Source organism: Zootoca vivipara, chromosome 1, assembly GCF_963506605.1.
Source record: "Zootoca vivipara chromosome 1, rZooViv1.1, whole genome shotgun sequence".
NCBI classification, from domain to species: Eukaryota; Metazoa; Chordata; class Lepidosauria; order Squamata; family Lacertidae; genus Zootoca; species Zootoca vivipara.
This window is the reverse complement of record NC_083276.1, coordinates 74,604,584-74,628,515: the sequence shown is the minus strand read 5'-3', so window position 1 is coordinate 74,628,515 and position 23,932 is coordinate 74,604,584. Positions and strand designations below refer to the sequence as shown.

At 41.4% G+C, this 23,932-nt stretch overlaps 1 protein-coding gene across 1 annotated transcript in view; it reads left to right on the top strand.

Moving 5' to 3' along the window:
• The window catches only part of BRSK2 (BR serine/threonine kinase 2), a 383,428-nt gene that overhangs the window by 203,291 nt on the left and 156,205 nt on the right, over window positions 1-23,932 (top strand). The window contains exon 2 of the mRNA XM_060279665.1: window positions 5,561-5,655. Coding sequence (XP_060135648.1) covers window positions 5,561-5,655 — 95 coding nt within the window. The remainder of the gene's footprint in view (window positions 1-5,560; window positions 5,656-23,932) is intronic.

Genomic DNA, 23,932 nt, shown 5'->3' with positions numbered 1-23,932 from the left:
CTTTGTATCATCTTGGGGTTTCTTGCTTTCTTTTGGCAGAAAAGAGCAGTGAGCTTTCATCAGTTTTCAGTTCATGGCTTTTAATTATAAATGAAAAGACGGTGTTAGCTCCCCTCCCTGTGCCCCGCTTTTCTTCCCTGGCCTGAAATTAGAGGGCTCCTAGTGAAGCTTAGTGGTTGAGATCAAAGAAAAGTTGTGGAATAGTCTAATGTTGGCATAGCAGGATCTGTGGCATTCTGTCTCCCAGCCACTGGATATCTATGCAGCAGAGCTCCTGGGTATGTGGGGGATGAAATGAAAAACAACTTGTAAACACAAGAAAGAAAGAGAGAGCATCAGGAAGGTGATTTTGGTATGGCTGTATAACAATCCGCACTTACTTAATATTTACTTTATTTCCCAATCGGCGTTTAATAATGATTATTAATTTGTAAACTAGGAACAGCTTTCATGGGTTTCCCAAGCCTTCTCCTACTAGATTTTTACAATATCAACAGTATTAGTTGCTCTTAGTCCTTTCCCAGGGGTGTTTGGATGCCTTATCTTACAAAAGAGGCATCAGCTGTTGAGTCACTACCGTAGTGTGCTTATCATAAGTTAGAGCACCTACCAGTAGCATTTCTGTATGGTAACAGCAGTGGAAACTTCAGAACTAGTGTTTTCAGTTTCCAGACCATGTGGAATGGAAATCTAGTCAAATGAATTGCTTTTAGAATGATTCCTCAACAGAAAACATGCATTGCGTGGGTAGGCACTTCGGGGGAAGGTGTGCCTGTTCCAGCTAAAAAGAAGAAATTGGTTACAAAACAAACTATAATTGTTTTTCACTGTAATTTCCCCCCACTGTTCATGTGCTTTTACAGTGTGATTTATAGGATTTGTACTGTGGGGGGGTGGGGTAGGTGGGGAACTCAGAGATAACATGAAAGGTGCTTTATCAGAGAGAACTAGATCAAAGACCTTGTGTTCTCTTACTAATTTTCTTACAAAATATAAGCTTCTCATTCTTTGTATTGGCTTTGATGAGGAGCTGGAATTGTTGAACAGATTTGCAAGACTGACAGAGGCAAAGACTGAGAGTCCCCTTCTCTTTGTAGGCCAGGACTGCATGTTAAGCCGAGCTTGTGTGCAAGCAAGCCAGTGCAGGGGTGAGGAATTTTTATCAGCCTAAGGGCCACCCCCCACACACACTCACAGTGAGGCAGCAGCAAAGCAGGTCTGTGCTTAAGTACCAGTGAGATGCTTGATTGGCTCCAGCCGTACACCACAAGCCCTCTCTTGGCTCTCTGCCCCCTCTCAATATCCTGCTAAGTGGCAGCAGTATTGCTTCTGGGAGGCTATTGCTGTGGCTTCACCCCACCAGGGGAGTCACCCCAATTGTGACCTGGAAGGAAGGTATGAGTGCTGGAGAGAGGGCATGGCTTTGATAGAGTCCTGAGGGCCAAATGGAGAAGGTTGGAAGGCTGCATTTTGGCACCAGGGCCTGAGCTTTCCACTTCTGAGTGTATAATATCTACAAGGCTTTTAGCTTTGTGTGAAAAGTCCACCCATTCAGTGGACCAATGGGGCATTTATCCTGGTTACTGGCTACGTTCAAGGGGTGGTACATTGCCAGTGTGGTGTAGTGGTTAAGAGCGGTAGACTCGTAATCTGGGAAGCCGGGTTCGCGTCTCTGCTCCTCCACATGCAGCTGCTGGGTGACCTTGGGCTAGCCACACTTCTCTGAAGTCTCTCAGCCCCACCCACCTCACAGGGTGTCTGTTGTGGGGGAGGAGGGGAAAGGCGATTGTTAGCCGCTTTGAGACTCCTTCGGGTAGTGATAAAGCGGGATATCAAATCCAAACTCTTCTTCTTCTTCTTCTTCTTCTTCTTCTTCTTCTTCTTCTTCTTCTTCTTCTTCTTCTTCTTCTTCTTCTTCTTCTTCTTCCCACAAATACCATAATTAGAAATGTAAGAGTAAAATGCACAGGGGCAGTTGGAGACAAATGGAGGGAGGGGTGATTTTGGAAGGCATGCAGAGGAAGGAAAGGGAGGAGACACATATATAAACCATAAAAAATTCTACTCATAAGAATGACATTATTATTATTATTATTATTATTATTATTATTATTATTATTATTATTTAAACTTGTTTACTGCCCTTCATCCGAAGAGCACAAGATGGTTCGCAACATAAAAATACAAATTGAGAAGACCAAATACATAATAAAACAAAAGCAAAAGCAAACGAACAACTGCCCTCCTAATACAACCTATAAGTATTCAGTTTGGTGTTGAGAATCTCCCTGGTATGGTATACAAACTGGGCAAAGTTAAGAAAAAATGTATTGAAAATGGCTGAACTGTATCAGCTTACACACTTTAGCTGCAGAAGCAAGGAGAAGTTATGTTTTCAACCATCTTTGCCAGTAAGAATTGTTGTCAAGATTTGAAAGCAACTTAATTTGTTCTCGAGGTCCCTTCTTAACCTGAAACCATTCTTAACCTGAGGTACCACTTTAGCTAATGGGGCCTCCCGCTGCCACCACACAATTTCCATTCTCCTCCTGAGGTAACGTTCTCAACCTGATGTACTACTACTTCTGGGTTAGCAGAGTCTGTAACCTGAAGCGTCTGTAACCTGAGGTGTCTGTAACCCGAGGTCCCACTGTACTGCACTCTAGACCTTTCATTCTGTAGTATGCATTATTACAATGACTCCCTATCTAACTGAAGAGGATGGGCATCTTATGCAATGCAGATGGCTTTTTAGTCACTGAAATCATAGTAGTGGTGGGACTGAGAGAGCTGGCAGCAGTGTCAAGTGTCATGACGCCAAAGTCCAGCAATGGTCTGGATCCAGACAGAGTGTGAGGGGAGCCCATGGTGCTGTCTCAGGAGGCAGGAAGCCTCAGCCCCACCACTGAACCAGAAACCCCCAAACTAGAGGTGCCCTACAATCCCTAAGCCCACTTGGCTAGCATATACACCTCTAAATGCTTCATACTCCACCAAACTGAAGCATCAGAGACAGCTTTGTGCTTGCCATGTACCCATGAAGAGATGATGGTGTCCTAGAATTGAGCCAGAGGGCTTCCTTTAAGGCTTTACACTCTTCAGCAGGGGTGTAAAGACTCAGAAATTTAGTCAGGCTCAGGGAGCATAAAAGGGCTTAGTTGAGTCTAAGCTTTCTTTTTACAAATAATGTGCTCTCTCGGCTCTGTCCATGGTCCTGAAAAACCTCCCACCAGTCCCTCTTGTTCTCCGGAATCCTAATTAGACTTTTGAACCATGATTGTCTGTTTCCTGCCTGTCCCTCTGACCTGCCTATGGGCTCTGCTTTATTAGGACTGGACAGTAAGGGATTGTCAGACAAAACCACAAAAAGTTCAATGGATCATAGAATCCAGATGTCTGTTGCTGTCAGTATGAACAATGTAGTAAATCTTCAGGCAGAAATGTAAAACAGCAACAAGTGTAGTAAATATCCGGGTGGACTTTCAGTGAACATAGCTGTCTGAATCACTCGCTTCATACAGTGCTAATTAATTGCTATGTGACGGAGGATTGCTTGAGTGGGTCAGTGTAAGAATGTTCATTGCGGAATAGTGTTTTACACTACAGTGTGAGGTGAATGACCAGGCAGAAATTCAACAGTTCCATTTTTTTCTAGTCAGTTGTTGTGTACATATGTCCTGATTCTATTCGATAGTTGGGAATTACATGGTGGCTGATACTGATATTGAAGATGTGATCCAGCATTTAAGCTTAAACTTAAAAGAAGAGTTAAGGATCTGATACATTCACTCATCCCTCAAGAAGTATGGAACACAAGAATTTAAGCTTTTTTAGGGGCATGAGCAAATTGCTAAATCCAAAGTGGATTTTGTTGGAGGGCAGAAGAGAGAGAAGAATAAACTATTCCCTGCTGAATCAGTCCAGCATTTCCTTCATACAGTGGCCAACCAGATAGCTATAGGAAGCCTGCAAGCAGGAAATGAGCACAACAATGCTCTTCCCAGTTGTGATTCCCAGTAACTGGTATTCAATGCATGCTGCCTTCAACACTGCCTTTTCAGGCAGTATGAAATATTTGACTGTTCTGCAGAGTGCCACTTAAAAGGCTTTTCAGGCACTAGTGTCTAAGGAAAGCTGACCCACCGCTTCACCAGTCTTCAACTTGTAAGGGCTCTAGGGTGGGAAATTGCCCAGTTGGGGGTAGATCAGAAATAGCCAGCTCTGTGTTGCTAGCTTGGAATGCTAGGCAGCCCTTTGGTAGTAAGTAATTAATAACCTCTTCCTCCACCATGTTTGTGTCTGTCTGTTTTGCATGTCTGACAAATTGATGGTTAATGAGGATATTCTTTTTATAATTTTTTAAAAACAAAATATAATAGTACAGTGACACACCCTAAGTCTAGGCTGCTTTTCTTCGATGCCCTTAGACACTTGCTTATACAAGATGACTGTTTCATAGTGTTGTGATGCTCCAAGAACCTAGTGTGCCTTTTGGGGCTATACGTGCAGGAAGACAAGAGAGTTGTAACTTTACACATATATTTTTAAGAGGAGCCCAAGAAAGGACTATCCATTTTGATTTGTGAGCAACTAAGTTTAAATTCTGATTCTGTGACTTAAGGGAACAGCAATCCAATCGAGTAGTTCAGGAAGGAAGGTAGTAATATAGATTGGTGCTTTGTAACCTTAAACACTTTCTTCATATCCTGGTTTCTGAAGAATGTTGCTGTGCTAGATAGTTCTGTTGAAATAATCCACAAAACACTTGGAGGCTTCAAGGGGTAAACATTGGAAGTCAAGTCAGTGCTTTGCTTCATGAGCTATGAATGATAGTTAGGTGACTTTGCTGAGAGTGATGTGAACCTTTCAAAACTGAGATAAAGGAGAACTTGAATGTAAAAAGGGACCCTTTCCAGATATTTAAATCATTCAGGCAGCCTTTTAGTGTCCAACCATCATTTGAGGCACCACAGCAGCTGGTGTGAAGTAAGATTGTAGTGCTTAGAAGAGCTGCCACTGGTGACATGAGGAGCTAGAATTCAGATACGGGAACGAAACTTATCTGTCATCCCCACAGTTGGTTGCTGTAGGCATTGGGCACACTTTTAAAGAATGCTGCATTGAACTTAGTGGGACTTATTGCCAAATAGAGATGCATAGGATCAACTGTAAGACACTTTGGGGTTTTGGTATGGTACTTTAACATTGTCACTTGCTGCAAGTTTTTGGAATAAGTCAAGAAAAATATTGAAATTCAAATAATTTAAACAATCTAGTCTTCTAGTTGATCTAGCAGCAGGTCAGGAGGGAATGGAAAGAGACTAACCTTTTTTTAAGCCCACTACTGATTAAGCCATGAGAAATTCCAAGAATGATGCTTGGATATGTCTGTTCTGCAGAACCTGTTTTAAATGTTTTTGCTATTCACATCTGTAAAAAATAGGGACCAACAGCATGAAAAGTATATGTAAATATCCAAGATGGTTGAGTAAAATGCTAGCATAGCATGATAACTGAGTATGCTGCTAACCATATATCTCTCTCTGTTTATTTTTTGCAGGGCTTGTGAAGTTGGGGATTCACTGTGTAACATGTCAAAAAGTTGCTATAAAAATTGTCAACAGAGAGAAGCTCAGCGAGTCAGTGCTAATGAAGGTAATTTTCTAATGGGAGATCTGGAAAAAGGAGGGAGAAAAGTTTTTGGCTCAGTGGTTTCTCTTCCATGCAAAATTAATATCTTTAATTATGTTTAACAAACATCCCTGTCAGTGCTAGGGTTGTGTTTTGCATAATACTATTAATTCAGGACTGGGGGTGGGGAGACTGGAATTAAAGAGGGGTGTGTGTGCATGCGCTTTAATTAAGAACAAAAATTAATGTCCAGTAGTGCCAAAGTAATTTAATGTAATACAGTTAATGTCTAGGTTGGGCTGATCTAAGTTACACCACAAGAATGGGGCTGTTCTAGTTGCATTATTCTGACAGATGTGAGCATCTGGTCCTGGGCTGTCATTATTTCTGTGGAGAACCTTTGTTCTTTGAAGTTGGAATTTCCCTCATTATAGGTGGCTGAGTCTTCTGGGCTCACTATTGGCATAGGAATGCTCTGAAACTAGATTTTGCGTCAGTGAGAGACCTGTCCAGGCTTAATGAGATTGAGAAAGGCTGTCTCACTTCCCTGTTTCTAACCATATTAAGAGTGTTTAGCAGGGATGGCTGGAATAGAAATTTAATAGAATTATTGTTAATGGAATACTTTTGATGATACCACTAGTTTGTCTTTACCAGAATGTGTGCTTCTTTTCTGTTTGTCCTTTTAAAATTTACAGTAAGTTCTTCATCCCTAACAAACTTCTGTTAGAAAGAAAGGATGAACTATTCTACTTCTAGATGAATTTAGGAACAATTTGGTTATTGAATGGGTTTTAAGAAATATCTTTTCCTTTATCATTGTCTTTATAAGTATGTTGCCTCCTTACAGCCCCTGATGTCCAGTCTGGGCAGCAGATTAGTAAAGAGTATTTGTCTTTCCCAAATGTCAACTTACTCATGGAGTCCAATATTTTATGTTCATTGATGCACTAGTGAAATATGTAAACCATTAATTTACATATTAATACTCTTGTTAGGAACCCCATTTACAGGTAACATGACTGAGGCAAACCCTCAGTGTAAGTTGATTTTTGTTGCATTTGGTTGCCTCTGACTGTAGTACCCCTTTTTTCTCACTCTCCCACCCAGTTTAGTTCAGTTTATTTTTATTTTTTGTGGCTAAAGCTTTATTTTATTTTGTATATTCAGGGAACTGGCCCCTTTTTTCTGCAGCTGCTCTTCATTTGAGCAGTGCAGAATTGAGAGGCATTTGGTAAAGTGCTTTCTAATCATAACGTAATACTATCAATATTTCTAGAGAGAATAATTCAGAATTGAAGCAGCTGGTCTCAATTAACAGAACTGCTGCTGTGGAGATGATACATGGGCAGGCATGGTGGAGAATGAAACTGCAATCAATGTGTCATTTGAGTCTGCATTGCCCTATCTAAGGGACTGGGTTGTGGGTGGATTGCTAAGCGTAGGCATATGGATTATTCTCTGAGTGTCCACTTGGGCTTCCTAGGCTGCTAAATTCAGGCACATTTTTCACAGCTCTTGCTTTCAAGATGATTCTGTAACATTATTTCCAAGCAGCCTTTATTACTGGTGTCGAGCAGTTGACTCAAGGTATGACTCTGAGCCGCTTGTAACGCACTGGGAGAGTTATACCCTTGCCAAGCATAAATTATCAGTTCTCTGCTAGAATAAGTGTGTAAATTTGTTCAGAATTGTTTCTCTGGCACTACACTTCTGTAGAAGAGAAAGCCATGCAAGCCTGCTGTGCCTGTTAAAGCATATCTTTTCACTTACAATTTGCATCCAGTACCATGGGCCATTGCTACTGCTGCTGAAAGCAGTTCAGGTCAAGGTTGAAAGTAAAACACTCTGAGGTTCTATGTGTCCTGAAGTGTAAGAAAAGAAGAGCTGTACAATGTACACTGTTAACAAAATGTTGTGGGCAATCTCTCACATCATGGTTTCTCAAATATTGTACTTAAGAAGACAACTTTTCAGGTTATCCCAAGTAAAATATGTCCTCAGTTCATGCTTCCATTGAACTGAGCGGGAGGGGGGGCTCATATGTCTTACCTCTGGTCAAATGGGCAAGTTTTACATCCATTTAGAACTTCTTGTTCTCTCCACAAGGGTGCTGAAGTGGTTCCCGGAAACTTTCTAAAAATGATCTTTTCAGAAAAGCAAAAGAGGACTTCTGCTGGATCAGACTAAAGGTCCAGCTGGTCGCTAACACTGACATACCAGATTCTTCTGGAAAGCCTAGTAGCAGGGTGCAAAGGTATCAAAAAGTTGCACTATATTTTTGGTGTCAGGTTAAAATTGTCTTCTGCTTCTGGCCAATTGATGGCATGTAATGGGCTGGGTTTTTTTTTACTTATTATTTTTCTTTTTCTTTTTGGTTAATTTTATATTCTGCCAGTTTTTCTTTTAACTTTTTATAGTGTGTATGCTTTTAGTATCACAGAGATTGATTGCTATTTTATTGTTTAGTTTTAAACTCTTATATTTTATAGTTCTGTAAGTTGCATTGGGTCTTTTTTATTTTAGAAAGGCAACCAAGAAATGTGATGAATAGTACTAATAGTTTTGTCTCCAGAGGTACCCTGCCACTGAACATGAGGATTTCATTTCTCCATCATGGCTTGATCGGCACTGATAGGACTATCCCTGTTTGTCTGATTCCTATTGTAAAAATAAGCTAAGGTAGTTCCATCACCATGTCTTTAGACAGTGAAACATACATACATTTGTACATTTAGAACCACAGCCTTAGAATACTATTTTACTCAACAAAAACCATGTGTCTATGTGGGAGTTTGTGGGTGTGGGTGGATGTCAGTCTTCAATTAAAAACCAGCACCAGGACTGCTTGTGTGGCATGATGATTTTCATGATTAATTGGTTGTCAGTGCTGTCATATTGATGTTCACCCAGGAGATTTGAATAGCACTGGGAGGGGAGGAATTGCAACAAATAAACAAACCACACCCAAGCTGTCAAATCTTCATCTTATCACATGTATTTTCTGTTGTTCTCACGGAGATATGAATTCACTTATACATTGAGCCACTATTTTGAGGGTTAAGGATTTTAGGCTTTTCTGTTTTTCTGGAGCAGAGCAGATTAGGAGTGTATGCATGTCTGTGTTGCATGTTTGAGAGCACGTAGGTGGTGAACAAACTGCAGAAATGATTGGCACTCATCAAAGAACTCAAGTGCACATAAACATTCATGCCCCCTACTCTGCAACCCTAGTTTGTATTCCAATAACAACCCATTTATCTCAGAAGAACTTTATGAGTGAGAGCTATCCTCTGAGTTCAAAGAGATAAAAAATATGTGTGTGTGCATGTGTGTTTGTAGGGTTTATTTTTCCTGACTCCCTTTCCTGCTCTATGAAGCTTGAGGATCTATTACTGACTGTAAAATAGAGTGTGTTGTTTAAAATCTGGAACTTGCAAGTGGCACTGAGAGCTTGCTCACTTGTCATCTGTTTGAGCATTTGAAGAAGTTGGATAATTGTGTGTGTATTTTTCTGCAGAGAAGACAGACTCCCTCCTTTTTTCCCATCCCACCCACAACTTCTTGCATGTCAAATTATTCTTTAGAGGGGAAATTAAGCAAGAATCATGAACACATGCTGTACCTGTCGAGAGAGCAAACCTGTCAACAAGCCTAGGACATCTCACTCTAAATTTAAAATGATGGGTGAATTGATTCAGTTGAGCAGATTTCATGACTGGTTTGACCTAAACCCCAGACATCTCACTTTTACGTGTTCAGATCTACACAGTGACAATCAGGCATTGTCCTCTGTATAGTCACATTCTGGAAGATAATGGATTTTGTATTCCTTCATGTACCACTGAGACTTCAGGTGTTCTTCAGCTCTTCAGGTGTTTCCCTACCATACCAGACTTATTGTTTCAGTGCATCCAATATATGAATAAGATGCTCCCATCTTCACTTCTTGCCAGCCCATGTACAAGCTGGGTGCTGCACGTTTGTGGAAGCCTAGCCTGCAACATTCCTCTGAGAGTTCAGGCTCAAAAACTGAAGGTGCATGCATTTTGGGTTAGGTGAGATTTAGTTATCAAAAGCAACATTGCTCTGTTTCGAAGAAGCTGCCATGCCTGGATTCTGAATGCTAACATCTGTTGAAAGTATGCATCTGTTCAGTACCGCAATCTTGTAAACAGATTTGTGAAACTGTCTAGGATTCATCTTTGCAATGCAACACATTATCTGAGAGCAGATTTCTGTAGAAGGCTATATAAAAACATCAACCTCAGTAACCAATTAAGGAGTTTGTACACATCTTTCTTCATCCGCTTCCACGATAACCATGTTGTTCTGATTTGAAATGAAATCAATGTGGGTGAACTTCACTTGTTGTTGTTATGTGTTCTGGAACATTATGGGTTGACAGTGCAGGCATTGTAACAGTTTTAGCTGGGTTGTGTACAATAGGTTTCATTGACTGAGATTTCTGGGGAGGGGGGAATGTTAAAGACTTGTGTAAATTCCGTACATGTTACTGGCATATTGTGGATTTTCAGTTGTCTGTGAGTGGTACTCCCCTTTGCTCTCTCTCTGGCCACTCCAGTGCGAGTTGCTAGGAATACAGGAAACTATTGTATACTGACTCACACCATTGGTCCATCAAGCTTAGTATTGCCTACACTGACTGGCAACAACTCTGTAGAGTTTCAGAATGGGGACCTTTCCAGTCTTGCCTGGGAAGTTCCCACTGAAATACAACCTGAGTCTGAGTTATTAATAGGACACAGCGCTGGAGTGATCCTCTGCCATATATGAAAGTTGTGAGGGGGGAATTGTTTCGACAATGACTAGCTTAATACTGGTATCTCTTTCCTAGTCTCTCTCCCCATTTTACAACCTGTGCAAGGCAAGAGGGAAGCTTTTGCTCTTCCTTTCCTTCCCATCACTATGATCACATTATGCTTCTTTTTCCTCTCTCTGCCCCCTTTCTTTTCTATTGACTCCATCTTCCTTTTGGTATAATTTCCCCTTGCACTCTCCATCATTGTGCTCAAAAGAGTATATTGTTTCAACCCATGTGGTTTTAGTTCTTGCTTCCTCCACTCAACAAAAGCTTACCTGCCAAAATCTCCATGTCTTCCATATTGCTCCCTCTGTCTGAATTGTACCACCCTGTTGTATTAGTCTTGCAGGCTTCCCTTTAATTTCTTCTGCAAAACATATTCTAGACCTGTCGATTTAGTGTTCAGGGGACACCACCTGATGCTTTCTGTTTCTATGAAGGTCTCCTTTCTGCATCCACACTTTAATAAGCCCCGTCTCTGTCCCTTGACTTTATTCTCTCTTAAAAAGAAGTAGTGCTGGCCTACGATATGGAATGTGGGACCATATAACTTCAGAGGCCAGGTGGAAGACCTCATGACAGAATGCTCTTTCATACATAAACTCCCTACACATTAACAGATCAGAGAACAAAGGTTAGGATGATTTTTACTGATACTTTACCCTTCCTAGGCTCAGAGTTGTTGGCATGTGGGAACATCCTCCAACTGCATTCTGTAACTATATAGTTCTGTACATGCAGATTCTTCTATGCCCTGGACACAGAACATCCATTTCACCTTCATGCCCTGTACAGTGCTTAGCTCTACATCACCACCAAGTAATATTCAGGTCACTTCCACACAAACCTGTTTATTGAGCATTAATTCTGATTTGTTTGCAGGGAGGTTACATGTTATCCATACTTTCCAGTGCATTTTCCTGTCACTTCCTTTACTGCAAGAAGTCTGATCTCCTGGGGAAGCGGGTTTGTTGCTTTTTATATACAAAATTGTGCATTTGTTTTTATTGCTGACATTTAGATTGTGAAATTGCTTCAAGGTATTTTATTGGAAGCAATTTATAAATGCAATTAAATAAATACATACAAAACAAGACCTCACAATCAGCTATAATTTCTCAACCTGAAATTGCTGGTGTGTGATTGAATGCCACCTCAAAGTAGTGACAGTCTTAGGTGAAGCTGATTTACTAAGTTCTTTGATAGCTATGGCTAATGGAAGTTACAGTGTACTGTTTTCATAGTAAAAGTTTCAAGTGGGTTGGATTGAAGCATTACTAAACTATACCATGAATATCAGACAAATGACTGGGCTAGTATTTTGCTTACCAGGGAATAATAACAAATTAATATTGCATGAGGGTAATGGTAGGTTAATGCTAGGCAAGCCGGTGCCATGGGAGATAGGATGAATTTACCAAACTCTCTAATATTGGGAGTGAAAGCTATTTTTAAATGCCCTTTTTATTCCCTCTGAAATTTCCTTCCAAACGACTCTGAAATAAATCCCCTTTTGTAATGTTCTTATCCTTTTTTCTTTGATGAATTTTCTCCCAGCCCTCCTACTCTCTCAGCTGTTCCAGAATTTCCTTCCTAAATCTCTTCTGTCCTTCATTAACCTCCCAGTGTCCTGCACCGCCCAGCCATGACCGCACGGAAAAAGCAAAATGGAGGGAAGTAATTGTCCATTTCTTTCTCTTTTAAATTAAATCCTTGATGTTTAAACCTGATGTCCAGTACTTCATCCCACAATCTGTCCCTTTTGACATGGCCTTTCATGAAAACATACTTGAATTTCCAACTTTTTTAACCCATGAGAGCTTCTGCACTTTAACAGATTAATGACGGATAGAAATCAACAACTTGAAGCCTTTCCTAGCATGGATCTGCAGTAATGGGATGGGAACAGTTTGTTATGCAGTTGTAGCATGTGCAGAGCCTCTGACCCCAAAAGAGTGGAAAACAGAGTTGAAGACAAACAAAGCTCCACTTAAAAAAGAGTGCTACCATATAGTCTCCCTACTTGAGGGCCAGGGAACACTTTTCAGCCCAAAAGCAGCATTCCTGCAGGGACACCCTTCCTGAGATTCCCTACTGTACTCTACTTCACGGTAGTGGTAGTTTGTTTTTTCCCCATCCCAGGGGGTGCTGAGCATAACTGAGACTGCTTTTCTCTTAATAGTGAAGTTTAGGGAATACAAGATTAAGTTAAGAGGACTGGAAATCTCTAGTCGTGGTTGATGGAAGTCCAAAATATTGTCTTAAGTTATGAATAAATGTGAAGTGATGTTTTGGAAATATATGTAAAATCTAATAAAAATATGTACAGAGAGACTGCTTTTCTCACCTGTTCAAGAACAATGGGGGTGGCAAATCATGCAGGTTTCTGCAGTGCCATCTCTGGCTCCCAGACACTACAATTCTTTGGAAATTAAAGTGTTTCAAAAGATAAGTGGAAAGTCAAGTACTGGAAATGCCACCATAATAGACAGTGTTGTAATACCAACTTCTCTCCCATTTTCACTCCAGACTTCATTACAAAATGAGGCTCCAACCCCTCAGGAATGCGAGGAGCATCGTGGAAACATAAGGTTTAAATCTGCTGGGATGCTTTCCAACGGGTGGCCACGTTTGGCCACAGGGGGTATTGAACCTGTAGGAGCCAACTCCTAGTGGCAGAGGTCCCTTCGCCCCCCCATAAAATATTTGAGGGGAGTGGGGCCCCCGAAGTTGATGGGTATTGCCATTCAAATGGTGTGCATGTACTGTGCCTTGTGATCAATTATGGAGGACAGGGCTTTGTTGTTGTTGTTTAGTCGTTCAGTCGTGTCCGACTCTTCGTGACCGTATGGACCAGAGCACACCAGGCACTCCTGTCTTCCACTGCCTCCCACAGTTTGGTCAGACTCATGTTGGTGGCTTCGAGAACACTGTCCAACCATCTCGTCCTCTGACGTCCCCTTCTCCTTGTGCCCTCCATCTTTCCCAACATCAGGGTCTTTTCCAGGGAGTATTCTCTTCTCATGAGGTGGCCAAAGTATTGGAGCCTCAGCTTCAGGATCTGTCCTTCCAGTGAGCACTCAGGGCTGATTTCCTTCAGAATTGATAGGTTTGATCTTCTTGCAGTCCATGGGACTCTCAAGAGTCTCCTCCAGCACCAAAATTCAAAAGCATCAATTATTTGGCGATCAGCCTTTTTTATGGTCCAGCTCTCACTTACCTACCCCCAAAAAATATTTTACTCAGGTTGGCACCCCTGATGGAACCTGAGCCTTTCTGGAAGTGGGAGGGAGTCCCATTCACTTAGCCCAAATGTTGTAATTTGCTGTTTTTGAAAGAAAGAAAAATGCTTTGTGCAAAAATGTTTAATAGAGAGATTACTTAAAATAAGAAACCAAGAATTAAGTGTATGTGTGTGCAGGACAGCATAGACCATGCTGCACTACCTGTTAGTCATTTGGTTATACATGCATCATGAGAGATTTCTGCCATTAATGTCTTATAACTTTCAGAAATCGAATAAGGATGCACAAAGACATGTAAACGTTGTGTTTAATTTTAGACTACTCATATTAGCATTTCTGCCAGAGTTTTACTTTTTATCTTGTGGTAATCTGAAAAGTTTAAGAACTCTGAATCTCCTGTTTTATGCAGTTGCAATCTAACTGCATACTGTCTGTAATCCTCTGCAAAATGCTACATATTTTATACACCAGATTTTAAACCCAGTTTTTTCTTGCGGTAGTACAAAATAAATCGCCTATGCTAAATAACTTTTTCAGCATGTGACGATATAATTGGAGAGTGGAGTAAGAAGACAATGCTGGGACATTGAAGCAGAGAAAGTCCTTTTAATTCCTGTTCAATGGGTTTAAGTAGCTAGTTTTATTTTCAGTGAGCTGTCTTTATGGAGGGTAGATTGTACTCTTATCTCCTTATTTAGGGGCATATGCATTCAGAGTATCTAACCTTCAGAAAAAGTTCAAATTTTGTTAACGTGGGGTTGTGATTGCATAGGGCTACATATGGAACAACTGACTTGATGCAGGATCAAACAAAAGCACACATAATCACAAAATTGGAAGGGAAATGAAAAAGAATGATCTAGTTCAATTCCATGCTGATGCAGGAAATCTGCCGCTGCAGCATTCCTGATAGGTGGCCATTCAGCCTCTGGACAGATGCAAATGAAGTCAGTATTGATTATGATACATATCCACAGCACACTCTTAAGAGCTGCATGTCTTTGACTATTTGAATTGTTAAAACAACCCGCTGGTGGCTGATGAACATTGCTGCTCCCCTTCCTCCCATCTTGCTTCAATTTATTTCTTATTGTATGCTTCCATGGATTAAAAAGGTGCCTGCAAAAAAGAAAATGGACCAAAACCATTCTTCATTGTAAGCAGACATAATTTGTTCTGTTGATGACAGCATGTTTCTTTAGACAAGCTTTCATCATGACTGCACCGTTTCAGCTCGCATTCTGTCCCTAGTGTAAAATATAAAACCCTTGGATGGACTGGTACGGAAGCTTTAAGAAAAATTTTATCCACCCGCTGGTGATTTTGCTCCACCCGCTGTATGCATTTTCTAAAACACAATATCCCGCTTCTTAAGCAGAATTTGATCTTTGGGTGGTGTTTTAAAGTAATATCCAGAGGGAATATTTGTGCATCTGGAGACTGTTAACCTTAGAAAATGAAACTTTATTACAGTAACATCAAGTGGCTGATTTCAACTGCTCAAAGCCAGTTTGATTCATTATGGTAAACACTACTTTGCTTCTGGGCACCTCCCTCTCAGGCTGTGCCATTGTGATGCAGGAAGAATGTAGAGAGTTCTGTGGCTTCTTGACATATCAGCCAAAGCACTGTAGGCTACAGATAGCAATGGGGAGTATCATTATTCTCAAAAGTTGCCCTCTGTTTTCTCATGATCAAGTGGATATCTCTGTAATAAGTGGGTGGGGAAAGCTTTGTAACACCACATTTTCTGTGAACTGATAAACTGAGATTAAAAATGACTGAATTAAAAATGCCCTTGGAGAACATGTATAATAGGAGTTCTTTGTCCAATCATGGCTGCTAAAAATTACGCAGCAGTGTAAAAACATTGCTAGCTTACCACTCAACATCAGTGAGTTGCACTGAGGGCCTTACTTAGTGTGTTTACTTACCTGAAAATTAATTCATTCCTCTTGAGCAGATGGAGACTGGTGATGTGATGATAATACAACAGACAACAATCACTGTAATCAAAATTGAGATGTTGAAAAGTGAGTATATAGACTTACTATGCCAAGACCTGAGTAACCCTTTCGTTAGCAGATGCAGCCTCTTCACTTCTACATTTGCGCTATAAGCAATCAAACCAGTAAGCCTTAAGTTAACCATAGTTTACAGTTTGATATGAGCTGAGAAACTACCAGCCGTTTCAGATATCATGATATATCACAGTTTATTGCAGACTACCCCAACCTTCCAGATATTTTAGACTACAACTCCCATAATCCTTAAACATTCTCCAAGCTGGTGATGGCTGATGGGAATGGTTGGGGAATGTTAGAATGAGCAGCAGTGGGTCTTGAGCTCCTGTCATCCAGCATGGCCATGTGATTGGAAGCATTTGTTCCCTTTTATTATTGTTCTTATTAACTGTAGTTTCACATTAACTGAAGTTCATTTTAGGAATGCTTTGTTGAAACAAGCCAGCTTGTTTGAAGTTAACTATAGAATGCTGGAAATATGCCAAGATTATTTCACTTTGTTAGGCTTGGAAGAAATGACAAGCTGCAGTTAATAAAGGGGGCAGAAAGAACAATAAACAACCAGAAGTAAAAGCTTCTTATCTCCTTGTGGCTGTGCCACAGGAGAAGAAAGGGAAGCAGGCAAGTGGCATGGGATTAGCTGTGGCTTCTTAATGTCAGCCGGCACTATGTTTGTCAGCTGCTGAACAAGTTAGGACTGTGGTTTAATATTCTGGTGTCTTCCAAACCTTAGTGTACCAGTTCTGATGAAATGAGAAGCAACCAGGGAAGCTTCCTGGTTTGATGGCTTCTGCTTTGAAGGGAGAAGTGGCTGCATGTACAGGCAAAATTCTTGGTCATATATTGTCTTATTAAGCCATGATATGATGGGTTCAAGAATGCTCTGTTGAAATCTGCCCTCCAATTTCTCAAAAGTTTTCCCTTGTGAAACAGGCTTCCATTTTTCTGCTTAAATATCGGGGCATTTGAGAATTTCTTTAGAATGTTGGTGGATATTAAGCTTTTACTGTATCATTGCGAGGTGACCAAATTTGCAGTCTGGCTGCCTGCACTTCCTTCTCTTGAAAAAGCCCATGGAAGGATTTATCTCATGAAGGATTTATCTCTGGGCTTTTATTAAGGGCAGACACCTGGCTGGCTGCATAGTGCAGATCACTGATGAGAATAATGGAATAATAGAAATGATGCTCACATGCACCCTCACCAACCTCAAAAGAAGGCAAGCGCAGCAAAAACTTTGCAACCTATCCATGAGAATTTCACTGAATTTCCCCCCTCCTCTTTGATAATTTTCTGATACAATTTATTTTCTCATTAACTGGTGGATAATGGTAAAAAAAATGTGTGATAATTTTTTGGCACAAAACTGGGTTTTAGAAAGAGCAAGAAGTGAATGCACTTGCAGCAAATTCTTCATTGTGTTGTGCCAGTTTTAAAAAATTTCACCAGTCATCTGTATTGAAGAGACTGCCTGGTACGTGTCATGGGATAAATTCATCCATGTGCTTGTTTTCATTAGAATCCTCTTGATGTAAAATTCAAGTAATATTTGTATAAAATTAGACTCCTCTTTTCAAAAACATCTATAGTATGCACCAATTCCACAAAATTAGCTCCAACATACATTATCTAGAATAAATATTCATATGCAAATGCTCATTACAAACCAGGGAAAGCTGGTTATCAGCAGTCAGTTTTTCTGCCATCAAATATTTTATATTCTCAAGTTTGCACTCCATTTTACTTTTGCCCCCAATTAACCAGATCTTGACACCTGAATAACTTTGTGGAGTCATCTACATATAATTACAGACATAGGGTAAATTTTTCTTTGCAACACAATTTAACCTATGAAATGGCTCTCCTTGTCTGTTCAACTCACCTCTTGTCTCTGCATCACTCCAGATTTCCAGTACTGTAAAAGCTTCCATACTCTTTTTCTTTTGCCATTTCCTAGTTTTGATCCACACCTCCTTGAGTGTGTGAAAGCTATTTTGAGGCAACACTCTGACAAACTTTTATTTCTGTATTGTTTGAAAGTTCAGGGATTTCCAGATAAATAATTCTAGGACCAGAACTGCCACCCCTATTCAGCAATTAGCTCTCCTCCACTGTGACATATGTAAGAGGGACAAAGTTCCCAGAATATTTCACAGCTGTTGGGCAGAAGACCAGGCAGACTTGCCAGCAACCTGGACCACGACCTGATGGAGCAGCATGTTAGCATGCTGGCAGGTGCTCGGCTGGGAGGAGTCTAGGAACCAGCTGTGGACAACTGCTTCCAGATGCAGTTGACCCTGAAATAACACAGCAGACTATATGCTTGCCTGCTTCTATTGTTGTGATAGTTTAGCGCAGTGTTTCTCAACCAGTGTGCCTTCAGATGTTTTGGGACTACAACTCCCATCATTCCTGACCACTGGTCTTGCTAGCTAGGGATGATGGGAGTTGTAGTCCCGAAACATCTGGAGGCACACTGGTTGAGAAACACTGGTTTAGTGCACCCATAAAGCCCTATTTATGCATTACTTGCATGAAGAGGGTAATCATGGTGACAGGGGCTGTGTCACCTTCCATTTAGACCTGCCTCCAAGGCCACAAGCTCCTCCCACCCCACCCCACCCACCATTGCCACCCTTCTCATAACTTCTACAGCCTGCTGTACTTGAGGAGGTTTCCCATGTAATGTGGAAACTTGGACAATCTGAGTTCTAAATCACACGAGGAACCTCCACATGAAAAATAGGATCTGAAGCATTACAAACCCTTCCTCTCTTCCTTCTTTCTGGCTCTGAAATTCATGCAGTTTCATGTGCCACACTGAGGGAGAGGTTTCTGCTTTTGGCATGATCTTCTACAAGGTTAAACTAACACAAATATAGAAATGGTGTTGTCATGACCTCAGAGTCCAGCAGCAATCGAGATTCTTGAGTCGATGGCTACAGAGTCTCCAGCTTAGAAGCCAGTTCAGGTCCAGGCTCCAGGGCTCTGAGCATGCTGCTGGTGCATAGCTGCCAAGTTTTCCCTTTTCTCGCGAGGAAGCCTATTCAGCATAAGGGAAAATCCCTTTAAAAAAGGGATAACTTGGCAGCTATGTGCTGGTGATGCAGAAACCACAGCACCTGAGGCTGATGGACAGAATCCCCCAGAAGACCCTCCTGTACCACCACTAGTGGCACAGGGAATGTCCCATGCAGGAGGATATAGAAGAGAAGAGGGCCCGTTTTCAGGCCAGAGGATTCGCCCTTAAGAATCTGATGCTCTTCACAACAGGGGTCAGAACCTGAAAGAGGTAGTCTGGAGCCAGAGGCTTAAAAAGGCACGGTCTGCTCTCAACCTTTTTTGGAGCACGTTGCTCACTCAGTTATCTGTGGTGCAGCAACTCCTGAATTCATTTCTTTTCCTAAGAAGCCTGTACCAAATGTAGTTCATCCAGACTTCCTGCATCATTAGCATTATAAATACTGAGTTCCTCCCTGTTGCTTTTTCATTTTGCAGCACAGCATTCCTTTCTTCTAAAGTAGACTCCTGAGCTCCAGTTCATTAAGTGGAAGGCACTCTATGCAATATCTAAGGGATGCTCCTTTAAGTACTCAGTGAGAAACAGCTAAAGAGGAGACTACTTACCTTGTGTGTATTGGAACTTCTCATAGTGAATCTTCTCATAGTGTAGAACAGGTTGTTATTTTTTCAGCTTTTCACTTATTCATTCTGAATGTGTCAAATTTTGGTTGAAATCAAATAAGAGCACTCAAAACTGTACCTTCACGTGTAAGGTCACTGTGGGTTGAGCAGGGTCCCATTTATCCCATGCCTTGAATTTCCACAGTGACCGTCTCTTCCTTCTCCTGCCACCCCAAAGACACATCAAATTTACGTGTGGCAGATGCTCCCATTCCTTGGGGGGGTGGGGTGTCCAATGAGACTTGTGGTTCTACTCCAACCATTGGCAGGAAAGGATGCTCCACTGAGGAGCTGGTTCACTCACCTTCATTGTTACTGCCTTGCCTTCTCCTGGTGTCGTGAGAGCTCATCAAACTTATCTGGGACTGGTGAAGAGATAGGGGGAAGCAGCAAAAGTGCCAGGAGGTGTGCCAGCTTCTCTGCTGAGCATCCTTTGAGCATTAGTGTAGTAGTAGCAACAGCAGATCACATTGGTTGAATCACCCTCCACAATAAAGGGCACATTGTGAATAGAAAATGCCTTTCAAATCAAAAGAGTGATATTGTTCATTTGTGATACACCACTGCCGAGGCATTCCATGCTAACATCTGTGTTTAGGCCATCTTTGTTCTTCTGTAAGTAACTGAAAGAGGACAGAGTCAGGAATAAAATCACCCTCTGATTCAACAAACCAGAAGAATTTTAGTTTGCCCTCTGATGTGTGCAAGAGGTCAACTTGCTTGCAGCAAGTGAAGCTGAGATGAAAAGGCATCCTTTAGCTTTGTGATTGTTGTCCTTAGACCTCTTTATCATGGTCTGGTAATTTCATGTGACACAACAGTCCTTATTTCCAAAATGCTGGATCTAGGGCTACTGTGATAAGATAAACGTGGTTGAGTAGTGAGCAAGGCACATATTTAAACAATCACACAAGACATTGAATTCTCTGCATAGATCCACCGCCATTCTCAAACACGGCAGTTTGGTCATGTGAATCAACTTTAAGTTCCACAGGCATCATCTTGGAATATGTGAGTATATAAAGATATATAATTATTATTTCATTAATTGTCAACATTAATCATGAAGCAGCATTATCAAGGGATAAGGATAAGATGCAGTAACATCTCAGTCCTGAAGATTCTATAGCAGAAGTTTCATAAACCATACTGCTGGTGCAATTTATTTCTTTTTTTAACAGAGCACTGACACTGCAGGGAAAGGCAGAGTAATTAATTAAATAAGTTTTTATAATAAAAAAAATCAGTTCAGTTACAAACAGTGGTGAGTTCAGATGGATCAACAGGCACAGTTATTGCCTTGCCCCCCCCCCCACACACAGGTCTTCTTTCTGCAGACCTATGTCTGATGAAAGTACAAATATGCACCCAAACTGCAAGAGTAGGAAAGGTCCTGGGAGCCATTTTAATTTATGTTTAGGAGCCATATGAGGATGATACTGCATAATAACCTGAATTTCCAGTCCTGCAATGCAGCAGTAAAGGAGGCTAGAGAGGGAGGGGGGAGGCAATGCTTTCTCCTGAAACATTTAGGGGAACTGTGTACTGTATTTGGGTCAGCTAAGTCCTAAAGCAGAATTTCTGTGCCGTCTCTTCAACCCACTTTCATACATTATTGAGAAAGATGCCAAGCCTTAAAGAAACCAGGGAAAATATTAATAAGGAAGACACTTTTATTATGGTAGCACGCGTGTTTCACTGTTTTGAGGCTGCTATTTCAGGAGCCACTTAGGTAGAGAGTTTCTAATGAGCGTATTGCAATCTGGATAAGCCTGTGAAAAGTGACTTCTTGGAACTCTTTCAGCACAGTTTCCAGTGTTTAGAAGCAAAATATTGTAGAGTTAGAAGGGATTCTGAGGGTCATCTAGTCCACCCCCTACAGCCCAGGAATCTCATCAGTGACCAATGGCCATCCAACCTCAGCTTAAGAACCTCCAGTGAGAGTTCACCGCCTTCCGAGGAAGTCTGTTCCACTGTTGAACAGAAAGCTCCTCCTGATGCAGCAACCCACAACGCTGTTTCATAGCAGGAAAATGGTTGGAGAGGATGGCATGAGTAGGGCAAGGGCAGAATAAAAGCAATTATTTTATGTACTGCTCCTAAATGGTTTTAGCCACTGTAAAACCAGCAAATAATATCGCAAATAATCTACCAAGGCAATTGAGCGTTGGGCTGATGGCAATAGGGCAGAATTCTACTTAGCAGCATAGGATAGGCCACTAACTGTTCCATCACAGCTATTCACATTCATAGAATCTGGGAACTGAACTAACAGTTGAGTGAGTCTGTCTGGTAGTATGTGTGAATCCAACCATCACCACAGCATATAATGGGAGATGGCAGAAAAATAATTAATTTTGCTATTTTGCAGATTACATGTGTCATGATATACTCTGCCCCAAGGACAAATAGTTGGTTTTGTTTCATTTCATTTTGGAGCTTCTGGGTTTGTAGAGAGTTAAAATTGAGTAATTTTAAACACAAGCAAGTTATTTGCATAAGCTGGAACTAATGGTAGAACATACCGTTTTCTGGAGCACCCCTTTTAAGATGACATAGTTGCACTGAAAACACATAACCCTGGAAATTTCAAGTATTAGCACTGGGTTATGCAGTATTGGTGATACATGGGAGCTGCAGCTTGTTTTGACAAGGTGGGAAATGTCCTGAGAGATCCAAGGTTGAAATAGCCTGCCCAGGTCAGCCTTTTGGAGCTTGGTTTTTATTTGCTAGAGCTACTACTTGTACAGAGAGTAGGGCACACTCATGCATCACAAAAAATAAGAAAATGAATCACAAGGGGGAAGAAAGGATAAAATATAAACTTTGAGCTTGTTTACATGTATTTAGAAATAATTGCTATAATTAGATCAAATGCTGTAGAGGGAAGGTACATTCTCCTTTTACTTTTACTCACAGTAGCTGAGGCCAGTCTTTTCCACCAACTTCTGCCTTCAAAATCAGAGGTACTGTTACTTAAAACACTGTTTAAAAGTAAGGTGAATCTATTTCCAGTGCAAGCATGAAGTGGTGGCTATTACCAGCTGTGTCACTAATTTCCCAGGGCCTCAATAGCACTTTGGCCATCCACACTAGCAGAAAGTGTGCAAATTCCAGATGAAAGGACTAGCATGGAAGCAACCTTGCACAAAATCTCTTCCCCCCCCCCCCCGCATTCCTCTTTTCAGCTGAGATGCATGGTAGCATTCTCTTCCCAGAAGTCTCTCGGGCCTCATCCCAAAGCATTCAGTGATCCCCCTTTCCCCTATGCCCCCACCTACGGTACTAGCTACTCAGGGAAGAAGGATGAATATTGGCAAACCATGGGGCAAGACTGGGAAAGAGGAAGTTGCTGAATATGTTAAGATGAGATATGAGATAGATTCAGAAGGGAATGCTGTGGCCACAGTGTCGTTCACCAGGCACTAAAGTGACATGGAGGAGAGAGGGAAGTCCTGAAAAGACTCTACTGAAGCCACACTGCTGGTCTTCAATCAGTGAGACAGAAGGTCTTGATTATGGGTTTGCCTGGCTAACCAGATAGATGATCAGCACGTTAGCAGAAGCACTGATTGTTCCATCACAGCTTTAAGGCTTCAGAATGTGATCACCATTTGGGTTTGGGAGGAAGGGCAGAAAGACAAGTAGACAACCATTTGCAATTTGAATTTGGGCAGAAACAGAAAGGCATACAAAATGTTGCAAGTGAACATGAATACCAATCTCAAGAGGCTGAAATTTTCAGCATGGAAGGGGTGGGGTGGTGAATCAGGGGTTGTTATATATGTTTGGCTGTAACATGTAGTTAGTTTACCCCACAGAGAGAGAGAGAGAGCACTATGGATTTAGTTGAACTGGATCTGGAAATGTCTACCCAGTTGTAATCTGATGAAGGATTAGTGGTTGTGCTACCTGCTTATCAGAGTCAGCTGGCATCTAATGATGCATATTTGTAAACAAAAATATATTATAAAGACACAGATTACAAATAAACAGATATTATTTCCATTTGTATCTTACACGTCACCTTGCCAACAAAGGTCCGTATAGTTAAAGCTATGGTTTTCCCAGTAGTGATGTATGGAAGTGAGAGCTGGACCATAAAGAAGGCTGATCGCCAAAGAATTGATGCTTTTGAATTATGGTGCTGGAGGAGACTCTTGAGAGTCCCATGGACTGCAAGAAGATCAAACCTATCCATTTTGAAGGAAATCAGCCTTGAGTGCTCACTGGAAGGACAGATCGTGAAGCTGAGGCTCCAATACTTTGGCCACCTTATGAGCAGAGAAGACTCCCTGGAAAAGCCTCTGATGTTGGGAAGGATGGAGGGCACAAGGAGGAGGGGATGACAGAGGACGAGATGGTTGGACAGTGTTCTCGAAGCCACCAACATGAGTCTGACCAAACTGCGGGAGGCAGTGGAAGACAGGAGTGCCTGGTGTGCTCTGGTCCATGGGGTCATGAAGAGTCGGACACAACTAAACAACAACAACAATCTTACACTTCAGCGTTTGAGCTGAGGA